Source organism: Camelus ferus, chromosome 32 (assembly GCF_009834535.1).
Source record: "Camelus ferus isolate YT-003-E chromosome 32, BCGSAC_Cfer_1.0, whole genome shotgun sequence".
In the NCBI taxonomy this organism is placed as follows: Eukaryota; Metazoa; Chordata; class Mammalia; order Artiodactyla; family Camelidae; genus Camelus; species Camelus ferus.
The window spans coordinates 13,719,473-13,733,314 of NC_045727.1; the positions used below are offsets into that span (position 1 = coordinate 13,719,473).

The 13,842-nt window shown below is 40.4% G+C and overlaps 1 protein-coding gene across 1 annotated transcript in view; it reads right to left on the reverse strand.

Annotated features, from left to right (window-relative positions):
- Positions 1–3,027: 3,027 nt before the first annotated feature.
- The window catches only part of HORMAD2 (HORMA domain containing 2), a 48,869-nt gene continuing 38,054 nt past the window's right edge, over positions 3,028–13,842 (reverse strand). Inside the window, exon 10 of the mRNA XM_032471354.1 lies at positions 3,028–3,254. Coding sequence (XP_032327245.1) covers positions 3,150–3,254 — 105 coding nt within the window. The 3' untranslated portion in view covers positions 3,028–3,149. The remainder of the gene's footprint in view (positions 3,255–13,842) is intronic.

Here is a 13,842-nt window from a genome sequence, read left to right on the forward strand (position 1 = left end):
AGTCACATTTAAAATATTATCTTTTTTTTTTATTGCTTCTCAGCCTTTTGGCTAAGATCAAGTATAAAATATTATCTTTTTTAAAAAAATACATAAATGAGTTATTTCCAAAGAGGATACACTTGGGACAAACAAAGGTATTTCCTTGCTTGTATAGAATCACACAGTGTGGAGGACCTTGCCTTAAGTCTGACAAGCACAGTGTGTTAAGTCTCATGTTATCATCTGGGTCTTCCTTCTGACTGATGGTAATTATAACTGAGAATTATTTTTACTATAAGAATCTGGAAATCTCTAAAGATCCAGTACTGTTGGCTTTGAAACCATTAATTTTAAGACACGTTGAAAACTGGCTCTTAACGGCTAGTGTTATTTTAAAAACACAACTTTGAACTTGCGTGAATGGAACTTTGACACTGATGAACGTTTCCAGTCTCTTCCTGGTAGAGGTGTGCTGGAGAATGAAAGAGCCCAGAAACCAGAGGGACCTGCGAGAAGGGAAGTGAGGGTGTGGTTTTGGTGCCTGGCTTCAAAGGCTGGTGGCAGTCACAAGCCTAACCTGTCTCTTTCCAGCTAGACCAATTTTCTATAGACAGAAAAACCTCAACCAGCCAAAGTCAGATTTCCCCTGCATGGCTTTTAATTTAACGGCGTCCCACTTTCCAAGCTATCTGCATCTAATCTTCGTAAGCACACTGATAAGCCAGGCACCGTCAGGCCGAGGGACATGGCTGATGCGGTTCAGCCTAGGCTCCCCAGCTCGATGGCTAAGTTTTCATTCTTTTCACAGAAGTTCCAGCTCCTTGACGAATTTGTGTTTACTCATTCCATTGTCGTTAAGGACAGAAATGAATAGACTAGAGAAAAGGTGTTTTTTTTTCCCCTCCCAATAAATCATCCAGTAAATAGAATTGAACGCACTCCAGTCTTAATAGCTGGTTGCATTCATGAGCTCTGCTGTGTGAAATCAGCTAGTTCACATCTTCATGGTTCTTGGCCCCTCTTGATAACAGATCTCCCTCTCTGTGTCCAGCCAAGGGCGCAGACCCAGCACCTTCTTTCTGCTGCCTCACACACACACTGCATGAGACATGCACGTTCCACCTACTGGCATCAATAAAGGACTGTTCCACTGAAGGAGGGGAGTGTCAATAGAGACAATAAAATCACTATAAAAATTTTCTTGACAGATTCAGATTCTAGACTTTGACTGAAAGGATCTGCCACCCTAGGCTAAGTTTATGAAATGATAAATATAGATTGGGAGCTAAATTCTTCTTTTAAACCAAATGGTTCTTTCCAAAATCCAGATTGACAACTAATGTGCCTGAGAGTCAAAGACTCCTGGAGTATTTGTAAAGCTTCTTTGTGCTCAAACACCTAGCGGGGAGGTAGGCTCACTACTTCACAGAGTAGGCCATTTCACCAAACTGGTGGAAGCTGCAGGACGTTATCTGGGCTCAGTATAAGGAGGAACTTTAAAATTCCATGGGTTGTCAAAAAATTGACACAAGGTAGGCCATTTCAAATTTTTTGGCAACCTGTAGAGTTGGAAAGTTCCTCTTTCTACTGAGCCCAGATAACCTCCTGCAGCTTTCACCAGTCTGGTCTTAGACCTGCGCTCTGGAGAGACACAAAGTAAACCTAATTCCTCTACTAGACAGCTAATCTCTTTATACGATTCTTTTAAAAGAATTGTAGTGACTCAGACTACAGTTGTATCGAGGATGTAGTAAACCCAGTATCTCTCCCCTCCTTCTCCTTTTAGTGGCAGAGTAAGCTTATGTGAGTGCTCAACCTGCTGGGAGAAGGGAAAATGCTCCTCCCTGGCAGGCTCTGGTGCCTGGTGCCCAATTGGAGGCTGCCTGTGGGCGATCAGAAATGGATGAGCATCTGGCAAAGGGTGGTGCTGCATGGGTGGGATCCCTCAGCTTTAAGTCTGGTAAGATAACCCACAGTTTCCTGCTGCCTAAAGTGCATGTCTGGCCCCAGAGAGTCTCCTCTTAGTCTGGATCACAGGTCCTGGGTCCTGGCATTCCAAGTTTCAGGAGCTCAGGGCCCATGGAAGCAGCCATTAGCAGAATTTAGCTCCCAATCTATATTTGTGTGTATTTGAACCCGGGGAGTTTTCCCCAGCGCCCACCCCTGAGATTTTGATTAGTAGAAATGAGGTAGGCCCAGTAATCTGTATTTTAACAAGTACTCCGTGTACTGATGTCTGTACTACACTGAGCTAAATGAAGACAAAAAGGCGACCAAAGGAAACCGTGTCTTGGTTTTATTAAACCAGAAAGCACACACACTTATAACAGTTAACTTATTGGTCCTATCCATTTAAATTAAATTATTAAATTTCATGTTATATAAATAATACAAATAATGCTATAAGTCATTTATTATTCATCTGACACTAATCATAAAGCCTATCAAAATTCTCCCAGAATAAGGGGGGACTGGTGGCATCACCTGCAGGTCACAGACTGATAGCTGAAGTTTTGGTGGGAAGCATTCAACATGGGCCTTAAGAAAGGAGCCTGGCTCCTGCCTTGAAGCCTGTCCACATCTCAGGCCGACTACCAGAATAGGGCATAGGGCCAGATTTGAGGAACTCTGCAGAGAGAGTACATTCTGGTCCAACACTTAGCTGATCAACCTTATGATTGAAGTTAACACAAAAATCACAGCTGGATAAGCACCACCACATACGTTCTGTGCAATTCTGTGGGAATTCTAACAAAGCCACAGAGGGATTCCAGTACACGGGTTACAACAAGTTAAAACATTTCACAGTAGTCTAAATACCTGAGGAGTTTAACTATGCAAAGAAAACCCTCTTTCCTCTGAGAACAACAGCTTATTTCTTTTCAAAACAGCTGCTGTGGTTCTTTTACAGATATAAAGAGTGTCTCATTTCTAACTCAGCCTTGAGGTAATTCTGTCCCAAAGCAGCCCTGGTGACCTTGTTTCCTTGTGGCAAAGTGAACCCATGTTCACCCAGTAATTTAGCACTTAGTAAATTGAAAAAGGTGAGCAACAAATTTAGTAAAAGGTTTTGCTAATAGGAACTTACTTTCCTGCTAAGACATTTCATGCATATGTGTTGTAAAGTAAAATTATTTTAGAATAAAAGTAGCGAAGGCACCTAACTTTCATTTTCTGTTAGGGATGAAGACTTTCACTGGTTCGCTGACCTTCCTCTTCTTCCTGGAGCTCTCAGGACTTTGCTGACTGTGCATAAAATTCATTCTTTGCATCTGTGAGAATCACCAAAGAGAGGCACAATTCAGCAGAGATTTTTGATGTCTGCATGAGGCATATACAAGACAGGTAGACCAAGCGTTAATCCCTCCAGCACGTAACGGATCCCAACCTGCTCTCCTGTGGGCTGGTTTGGCCCTGCACAGAGGCCCTGCTGCCAGTATCAGAGTCTGGCATTCCAAGTTTCAGGAGCTCAGGGCCCATGGAAGCAGCCAGTTTCAGGGACAGTTTCTTGGCTCTCTTCCGTGGATTCAGCACATCTAACTCTTGAGGGAAGAGTTGTCAAGGTGTAGGGCCAACAAGGAGCAATGAAGGGTCAGGAGAGATATAGGGCACTGACTGAAGTCCCAATTTCAGTTAGCAGAAACATACAGCTTTATCTTTTTAGTCATAGGTTCAGATTAATCAATTAGGAAGGACCATGACCTTTCTTTCTGCTTGAAGAGAATTATGTTATTGATTAAAGAGAAATTGATTAGTGAATCATCATAGATATGTATTTCTCCACTGGATAGATATTTCTCCAATGGATAGATATATATCCATTTCCCATAATATATACTTACCAGCTCAGCTTTGGTAAAGATTTTAGAATTTATTTTTGCTTAACTGAGTGAACAACTGGATGTCAGACAATCCCTAATGCCTGAATTCCAAGAAACACACAGAAGACATTTTTATATATTCCAGCCACTAGATGGGAGGAAAGGTATTTCCATGTTCTCTGTTCTTTCTTTGGTAGGAAAATGGAATAAGATACATATTTTCAAGCAAAACTTGTCAGAATATCTTCTTTTGTTATAGATACAGGTTGTTAATTACTGATATGTCTTAACGACAAAATAGTGGAAATGTCAATAAAGCATTTAAGTACCATTTAGAACCAAAGATTGGGTCTACAAATGGCTAATTTAATCACTAAATTTTCATTTTAGAGAGCAGTTGAATCTCAGATCAATTGATTGATCTCAGATCATCAGCTTGATCTCAGAAACCACAAATTCCCTTTGACTTAAACAAGACATTGACTTCATAGAACAGTAAAACTGAGAAAAAAGTAGAGCTGTTCATCAAATAACTGGTTTGCTTAGATATGCAAAAGTTTGAAATGGTCTGCTCTAAAGGAAAAGAAACAGCAGCATAAAAACCCAAAGCACAAAATCCAACTTCTTTATCTAGAAGATGAATTTGTTACACTGTGGCTGTAAGGAAAAATACTTGGTAAAATTCAGCTTTTCTAAAAATGTTGCTTGGACATGCTTTCCATTCAAATGAGATTATCTTCACACCTATCAAGTCTGGGTACCTGGGAAGGAAAGAAGATGGATGTATAAGTTGGCCTGATGGTTTAATAGTTTTGTTCTCTTTTTCTTCTTTGCTCAAAAGTAAACCAGAATTTTATTACAAGTTTCAGAGCTGCAATTTTATTGCAGTGAGTTAATCAAAACGTCTTTAATAATGTATACAATCTCAAGGCTACCAGTGAGGTCCCTGGGAAGTCTCAATGGTTTATAGAAAACTAGTGGATTTAAAAGCAAGTATGTGATCAGTGAGGGAATACTTCCTAACATAGATAAATAATCCATGTCAACTACATAAGCCAACAAATTTGTCCATACAAGACAACATTTGAGAAACATTTTTCAGGTGTATTTCAACTGGCTGAATTTGCAACTTGGATGCCAAAGTGAGTCAGGGAAGCATCCCTCGGAGATGTCCAAGTTCAAATCCATGGCTCCTCCATCATCGTCACCCTAACTTCTAACTAATCATGAATTCCTGTTGATCATACCTCCTTAATATCTTTCAGATCCATCCATTGTTCTCTTTTGCCACTGCCTTTGGCTTAGCCCAGGTCAACAACATCTCTCCCAACTGCTGGGCCTCAGACTCCCGCTATCACTGCCTCTCTGATCCATTCTCCACTCTGGAGCCCATGTAGCCTCTTATTAAATCTGACCACATTGCTCTACTGATTCGCCATCTATCCACTGATGACTTTCCCATTGTCCTCGGGATAGAGTCCAGACTCTCTACTGCCCGGCCCATCTCTGCAGCTTCATCTTGCACCAGACCCACTCAGCACTTGCAGTTCTCAGATGGGCCCTGCTTGCTCGCCTCTGGACTTTGCCTTTAGTGCCCCCTCCCCTGCTCTGCTCCCTTCACTGCAAGCCCAGGGTCAGCCCTGGAGTTTCTTCTGCCTGCTGGCCTCCCTGACACCTGGCTATGCTCTGTTCTTACCCCTTTGTAGCATTTACTACATTAGTACCGTCAGGTCTACTTAGCAGTCTTCTCATCCAGAGTGTACACTCCTTGAGGTTAGGGACAATATCTTGGTCATTTTTGTATTCCCACTTCCTGGCATCTGGTAAGTGCTCTAAAATTATTGGCTGAATCAATGAATACGTTTTAAAATTGATTTGTAAGCCAGACACTGTGCTGGGCACTAAGACCACGTCTCTAGTAATATAAAAATGAATAAGACAATTGTTTTCAAGGATTGAGTCTTATGAGGGAGAGACATTAAGCACATGATTGCAATATAATGCAATACAGTGTAATAGACATTTATTCAATTCAGCCGCAATGCACATTCGTTCAGCAGTATTTACTGAGTGCCAGCTCTGTGCCTGGTATTGTTCCAGGGACACATTAGTGAACAAACAAGATAAAAATCCCTGCCCTGTAGATTTTACAATCTGGCTGTGTTGCTTTTTGGCTTAATAATTTCCAGTGGCATCTCACTACTTTTAGGACAAAGTCCAAAGTTCCTACCTTGGCTTTTCATATACCATCAGTGGTTCTTTACCTTCTAGGGAAGAAGAGGGGCCACAGATTTGCTGTAAGATCCTGATGAAAGCTCTGCACTCATTCCTTAGAAACATGCTCCCATCCCCACTCACACACCCATCCGCTGCAGCAAGCCAGTGAGGGGCTCCTACCCTGTGAATCTCTCCCAGTTAAAGTCGCTGCCCCCCAGGGCCTGGCTGGGTCCAGCAGCACTGGCCTCATCCCCAGATACTGCCTCTCACTCCCTGCCCTCTCAGGTTTCTCATACTTTGCTTCTTCTTGATTCTGGATGTTTGCACATGATATTCCTTCTGCTGAAAAAGTTCTTTCCTATCCAGCAGCCCTCTTTCTGCCTAGTAAATCCCTACTCATGCTTCACATCTCAGATGAAAAATTATTTCCTCAAAGAAATATTCCCAAAACCTATTCTGATTAAGTTGGGTACCCCAATCATATGCTCTCAGTAGAGTTCCAGATCAAGGGCATGCCTCTCATCACAACTTGCACATAGTAGTTTAATAAATTTTTTTTTCAATGAATGAATCTTCAAAGAGCACTCTGCCAGTTGTGTAGAAAGGTACTGGAGGCATCAAGTGGATGCAGGATGAAAAGTCATGGTATTATAGTCATCAGGTGATAACTTGGGTACCAGTGCAGATGGAGAGAAGTCGGCAGTGAGAGAAATATTTAGAAGGTAGATCAGAAGGATGATCAGTCAGATACAGTGGTAAAGGAGAGGCAGTAGGTCAAATAACGACTCCCAGTTTCTGGTTTAGCTAACTTCATGAATGGAGGTGCTGTTCTCAGGTAGAGAACAAGAGTTTCGAACCTGCAGTGTTTGGAGCACCTGAGAAACCCCCAGTAGGCATATTGAATAAGCAGCTATATCTGGATGTCTGGGGCTCAGGATGGAAGTCTGGGTTGGAGATGTAAATTCGAGAGTCATCAGTATATGGAGGCTAATTAATGCCATGGGTGTGGAAGAGTTTGCTTGCTGAGATCGGAGCATGAGAAGGAAAAGGGGCCAGGACATAGCCTTAAGGGACTCCAGCATTTAGAGATTAGTTAGAAGATGAGCCAACAAAGAAGATTGAGAAAGAGAGATAAAAGAAGTCTAGTATATTGTCCTCTAAAGAAAACCAAGGGAAGAGAGTTTAAAGAAGCAGGAGTAGAGAAGATACAAGAGGTGATGGTGGTGGTCAGTAATGTCAGGTGTTGCTGAGAGCTCAAAGAAGATAAAGACTGAACTATGTCTACTTGATTTAGCCACATGAAGGTTACTAGGTACATTGGATTAGTTGGGGCAGAAGTCACCTTGAAGTCAGTTGAAGAATGCATAAAAAATAAAAGAAATTGAGACGGCAAGTATACAGAGTTTTATAAAAGTCAAGAGGGAGTGACCAACTCAGCCTGGGGAATTTAGAGAAGGCTTCTTAGCAAAAGAGGGACATTGAGTTGGGTCTTGAAGAATGAGTAGTTCACCAGTCTGGAGATCATGGAGGAGTGAGTAGGAGAGGTCATTCTAGATGGAAGGTTCATTAAGCATATTTAAAGACACTAAGTTATGGAAAAACATGGAAGGTATATGGGACAGTGAGAAATGTCCCTTCATTAGATTGGCTTTTAGGGTTAGGTGTTAGATATCCGAAATACTCCTGTTGAAAATGTAAATTCCTCTGGAATTATTACTGAATATAATGTGTAAATTAACTTATCAAATGGTCTCCAAGTGGTAGCCTGCTGAAAGCAGGGCCTCACAGGTTTTGGAAAGAAGACAGATAAGTATCAGTGTAGAAATAGCAGTTCAGGGCGCAGTACTTTGCATTAGGAGGTAGATCCACTTGGCGAGCCACAGGGTGGGCAGCCCCAGACAACAAGGAAGTATTGTGAGCACTTTTTTGTGCCTGGGGTGAAAGTGCAGTGAATTTTGCTTGCTTCAAAATGATTTGTCAGGTCAGATCTGGCAAAACATTTTCTCTTTAGAAAACCAGTCACTGCCAGCATATATTTACAATTAAGTGTTACATATGGAATCTTTGGACTTGGAAGTTCCCAGATCAAGGAATTTCATGGTTCAGAGAGGGTCTGTGCCCCTATAAGTAAGTTAGAGCAGAGATGATAGTTTTGAGTCCTCTCTCTTATCATTTATTCTTTTTGCACGTGAAAGGTAGATTAGCGGCAATTATAAAATAAATGCTGTTAGTATAAATGTAGCTCCTGTTAACGCTGTGATGAACGAGCAATAAGAAACCAAATGCTTAAAGAGACCACTTACCTCCAACTCTAGCAGAGCGGTGAGCTCTCTGACATGCTGGGAAGTATCTCATGTCTTACTGAGATTTGTGAGGAGTTTGCCCATTAATTTACTTTCTTGATTTTCTATAGTTTATGCCCAGGGTTCTGGACATGGTTATCCCCATTTAGGAGGTAAATAGGTATTCTCCTTAGAGTCATAACCACGTATTTCCATTAATCTCTAAAAGTTATTATATCAATTCTCCCTTCCTCTACATCTTCTAAGGCATCATATGACTTTACAATTCTGTAATTTATTTAACAAATGTTTCTGAGCATCTTCTCTGCGTCAGACATTGGGCTAAGCACTAAAGATACAAAGCTGATCAAGACACACTCCACGTCCTCAAAGAGACCATGATAGGGGAAAACAAACTGGTTACAGATGAAATGATAGATTCACGTGTACGGTGCTCTTCCTGGGGAGGCCTGGCAAGGGTTCAAAGGGGATGTGAAACTTGAACTAAGTAGCACAAGATGAGCAGATGTCCACCAGGCAAATTGCACTGAGGACTGATGTTGCAGAGCAAACATCCTGCACAAAAGAAACGCAGGGACAGGGACATGAAGCAGAATACTCTGGAGAACTGGGAATCTTTCAGTGGGACTAACAGGCAGGGTGTAGCTAGGGTGGTGGGCTGGGTCAGACAGTGTCATTCTCTGAAGTTGGGACTTTGTACTGTAATGGAATGCCACCCAAGGGTTCTAAGAGCAGATTTGTTTTAGAAAGGTCCTTAAGGCAGCAGAGTGAAGGGTGAACTGGGGCAGAGTGACACAAGAAGCAGTGAGGCTACTTCAGAAGAGAACTGATCCAAGCAGGAACAGAAGCATCAGTGAAGTCAGACAGGAGAGGACTCATGGGCAGACGGCTGAGGAGAGAGAACAAACGCCTGAACCTGAGCCCTGACGTGTCTCTGTCATTAATTGTAATGTGCACAGTGATGGCAAAGGAAAGAAAGGAGTAGAGAATGACAAAAGTTACCCAGGCTTCTGGTAATGTCATTGACTAAGATGGGACATAAAGAGGGTGGGTGGTACAAACATGGTGGGAAGGATGGATGGAGAAATAACTGACTCTGTTTTCATGATTCTGAATTGGAGGTGAGATGTCCAACTGAAGACACTGACTGTGACCAGGAGCTCAGCGGTGGAGGAAACTGCATCAAGTGCACATATAGAAAGTGTATTCACTCTGGACAAAAGATGGGATATTACCTGAGGTCTGGAAAGAAGGAGATAAAAGTGGATACAGAGATAGGTACATCTTTAAATATGGGGGCAGGAAAGTGAATGATTCACACTTGGTGGACTTAATCATTTCTTACAAAGTAGAGTTTATGTCATCTACTTAAAGGTAGGGGATTGGTCTTGGGTGGCACCTAAGACACTTACGTGGTGAAAGTATGGACAATGGGGAAGGAGCCAATAACAGACTTCTAAAACTATTATCTATTGCTTAGGATCCAGATAACTTTGAGATATATTACCTTCAAATTAAAATATTTAAGTTTGACATATTTAAAAATTTCTCTTATTTTTACAAACATTTGAATGTTTACAACAGATTATTCTAAGAATATAACAAATGTTATCTCATTTATTCTTTGCAATAACTGTGTGAGGACAGGGAGGCTTTTATTCCTCTCTTACAGGTGTAGAAACTGAAGCTCAGAGAAGTGAAATGTCTAGTTCACACACTCAGTAAGTGGAAGTCTTGAACACAGGTCTCCTGATTTCAAATTTAGTGCTCCTTATAATTATCTTCTTCAACCCAAAAGGGAAAACACAGGGAGGAAAGTGTAGGAGAGGCCATCAGGGCTCTGTGCAGGGTTCTTAGGCTTCTGTCTGGGGTTGACCATTTTAGGGCATAGCCTCCTGGGACCTCAAACTAAGCCAAAGCTGAGTTCATTGATTTTCCTTTGTAACCAATTTTTCCTCATGACTTTTCAATTTCTGTTAATCACTATTTCCCAGTCATCAAAGGTAGAAAACATAGTCACCCTAGATTCCTCTCTCATCTCCTAATGCCTACACAGAGTTCTTGTAATGAGTAAATGAAAATAGCACAGAGAGAGTGCCTGGTACATCTCACACATGCAAGTCATTCAGTGACTGAGGGCTGTTACCATTCCTACCGCCACAGGTATCCCTTCGCCAGCCAAACTGGGTCCTTGTGGTGGGATGAGGAGTGGGCCACCAAAATATGTCCACATCCTAGTCCCTGGAACCTGTGAAAGTTACCTTATATGGCAAAAAATGGGGTGGGGGGGGCAGTCTTTGCAAATGTGATTAAGGATCTTGGGATGGAGAGATGATCCTGGATTTTCCAGGTGGACCCTACATATAAGCACATATATCCTTCTAAGAGGGAAGCAGAGGGAAATTTGAATACTGACAGATGAGGAGAAGACAGTGTGACCACCGAGGCAGAGACTGGAGTGATGTGGCCACAGGCCAAGGAATGCCAGCAGCCATAGAAGCCGGAAGAAGCAAAGAACAGACTCTCCCGCAGAGCTTCCAAGGGAGCGTGGCTTGATTTCAGCCCAATGACACTGACTGTGGCCTTCTGGCCTCCAAGGAGAGAATACGTTCCTGACATTCTAAGCTACTGAATTTGTGGTGCTTTGTTACAGCAGCCCTAGGAAACGAAAACAGTTACTCCCCAAACACACCCCATTCTTTTCCCACTTCTCTATTTCCTCCACACTTCAGAATACAGAAATCTTCTCTAACTTACTCTCTTGAATTTTGAATAAGTCCTTCAATGTCATTCTCTAAAACTATTTCATCCACAGAGCCTTTCCTACTCCTTTAATCTGGTATGAGCATTCTTTCCTGAGCAAATACACACAGCACGTTTTGTCATTGTGTTTTCCTGGCAGCATTAATATTTGTAAACAACTTGCTCTTTACCTGGGACAGGGTTTTTAGTGCTTTAGGAATTCATTTGTATTGATATTATGATCTTTAGACTCTCTGCAATGCTTTACACAGTGTCTTTCACACAGTAGGTATCAATAATTCCTTCTACTACCTACGAAAGTATTCATTCACACAGTGAGTCACACATCCTAAAGCTGCACTGGTATCGTAGCCATTAGTCACACATGACCATTTAAGTTTAAATTAACCAAAATTAAATAAAATTTAGAATTCAGTTCCTCAGTCGCTTTAGTCATATTTCAAGTGTTCAATAGCCACATGTGAGTGTTTAATTCGTGTTGAACAACCAATTTCAGACATCACAGATACAGAACATTTTCATCATCACAGAAGTTCTGTTAGAACTGCTTTACAACAGCAATCTTGGTGTAATCCAAGCAAGCAAGTTTCCTAGGGACCGTGGTGATAATAGGAATACAGAAGTTAGAAATCCATTTTCCTCAAAATGCAAAGACTCATTATTGTAAAACTGTCACAGTTTTCCCAAGACTGATTTATTAAATCAATGCAATCCCAATCAATATCCCAATCATATGTTTTTTGGAATAAAATGGTTTTTGATACCTACTGTGTGAAAGACACTGTATAAATTATTAAGGTGATTCTAATAGTCATCTAGAAGCAAAGATGTACAGGAAAATCTTTAAAATACTTTGGAAAAGAAGAACTATGAGGGGAAAAGAGTGGCCCTTCCAGGTAGCAAAACATAAACATAGAGTAATTAAAATGCAATAGTAGTAATATAGGAGGAGACATATGGAGCAATACAATAAAATGCAACAGCAAGTCTAAAACAAACCTATCTATCTGTGGGTTTTTAATTTATGATGAAAGTGGCATTCAAATTAGCAGCAAAAGGGCAGACAGTTCAAGTGGTACGAACACAATGGAAAAACTTTCTCACATGAGGGGGAAAAAAATCCCAGCTACTTTAGGGAGCCAAAAGTAAAAAAGCAAATCTACTTTATTAGAAAAAGATATAGAAAAACTTGTTAGAAAAAAACATGGAAAATTTTGTTTATAACTTTAGCATTCCAAAGACCTTCCTCAGCAAAATATAAAATGATAAAACTGTGGAAAGACATCTCATGTTCCTAAATTGGAAGACAATATTGTTAAGATGTCATTACTACCCAAAGCAATCTACAGATTCAATACAATCCCTGTCAAAACCCCAATGACATTTTTTTTGAGAAATAGGAATTTCTATTTTCAGAAATAGAAAAAATCATTCTAAAATTCATATGAAATCTCAAGAGACCCTGAATTGCCAAAACAACCTTGAAAAAGAAGAACAAAATTGGAGGCTTCACACTTTCTGATTCAAAACTTATTACAAAGCTACAGTAATCAAAACATGATACTGGCATAAAGCCAGACATATATACCAAGGAACAGAATAGACAGCCGAGAAATAAACCCTCACTTATATGGTCAAATGATTTTCAACAAGGATGTCAAGAGCATTCTATGGGGAAAGGAAAGTCTTTTCAACAAATAGTGCAAAAGAATGAAGTTGGACTCATACCACATACAAAATTAACTCAACATAGATCAAAGACCTAAATGTAAGAAGTAGAAACTATAAAACTCATAGAAGAAAATGTAGAAGGGAGCCTCATGACATTGGATTGGACAAGAATATCATGGATATGACACCAAAACCAGGCAACAAAAGAAAAAATAAATAAATTGGACTTCATCAAAATTAAAGACTTCTGTGCATCAAAGGACACTACCAAGAGACAGACAACCCATAGAATAAGAGAAAATATTTGCAAATAATACATGAGATTGATATCCAGAATATATAAAGAGCTCGTACAATTCAACAGCAACAAAACAAACAATATGATTAAAAATTGGGCAAAAGACTTGAATAGGCATTTCTCCAAAGAAGATATACAAGTGGCCAATAAGCAAATGAGAAGATTCTTGACATCACCAATCATTAAAGAAATGCAAATCAAAACCACAGTGGGATATCACTTCCCATCCATTAGGATGATTATTGGTAAAGCAAACAAACAAAAAACTCAGAAAATTAACAAGTACTGGGGATGATGTAGAGAAATTGGAACGCTTGTGCATTGCTGGTGAGAATGTAAAATGGTGCAGCTGCTGTGGAAAACAGTATGGCAGTTCCTCATAGATTTAAAAATAGAACTACCATATGATCCAACAATTTCACTTCTAAGTATATACCCAAAAGACTGAAAGCATAAACTTGAACAGATATTTGTACACTCAATAGCAACATAATTCACAATAGCCAAAAAGTGGAAGCCACCTAAAGGTTCACAGATGGATGAATGAGTAAACAAAATGTAGTTCATACATACAATGGAATATTATTTAGCCTCAAAAAGGAAGGAAATTCTGATACATGCTACAACATGGATGAACCTTGAAGACATTATGCTAAGTAAAATAAGCCAGTCACAAAAGGACAAGTATATGATTCCAGGTACTTCATACTTATACTTATATGAAGTACCCAAAGCAGTCAAATTCATAGAGACAGAAAGTAGAATGGTGGTTGCCAGCGGTTGTGGA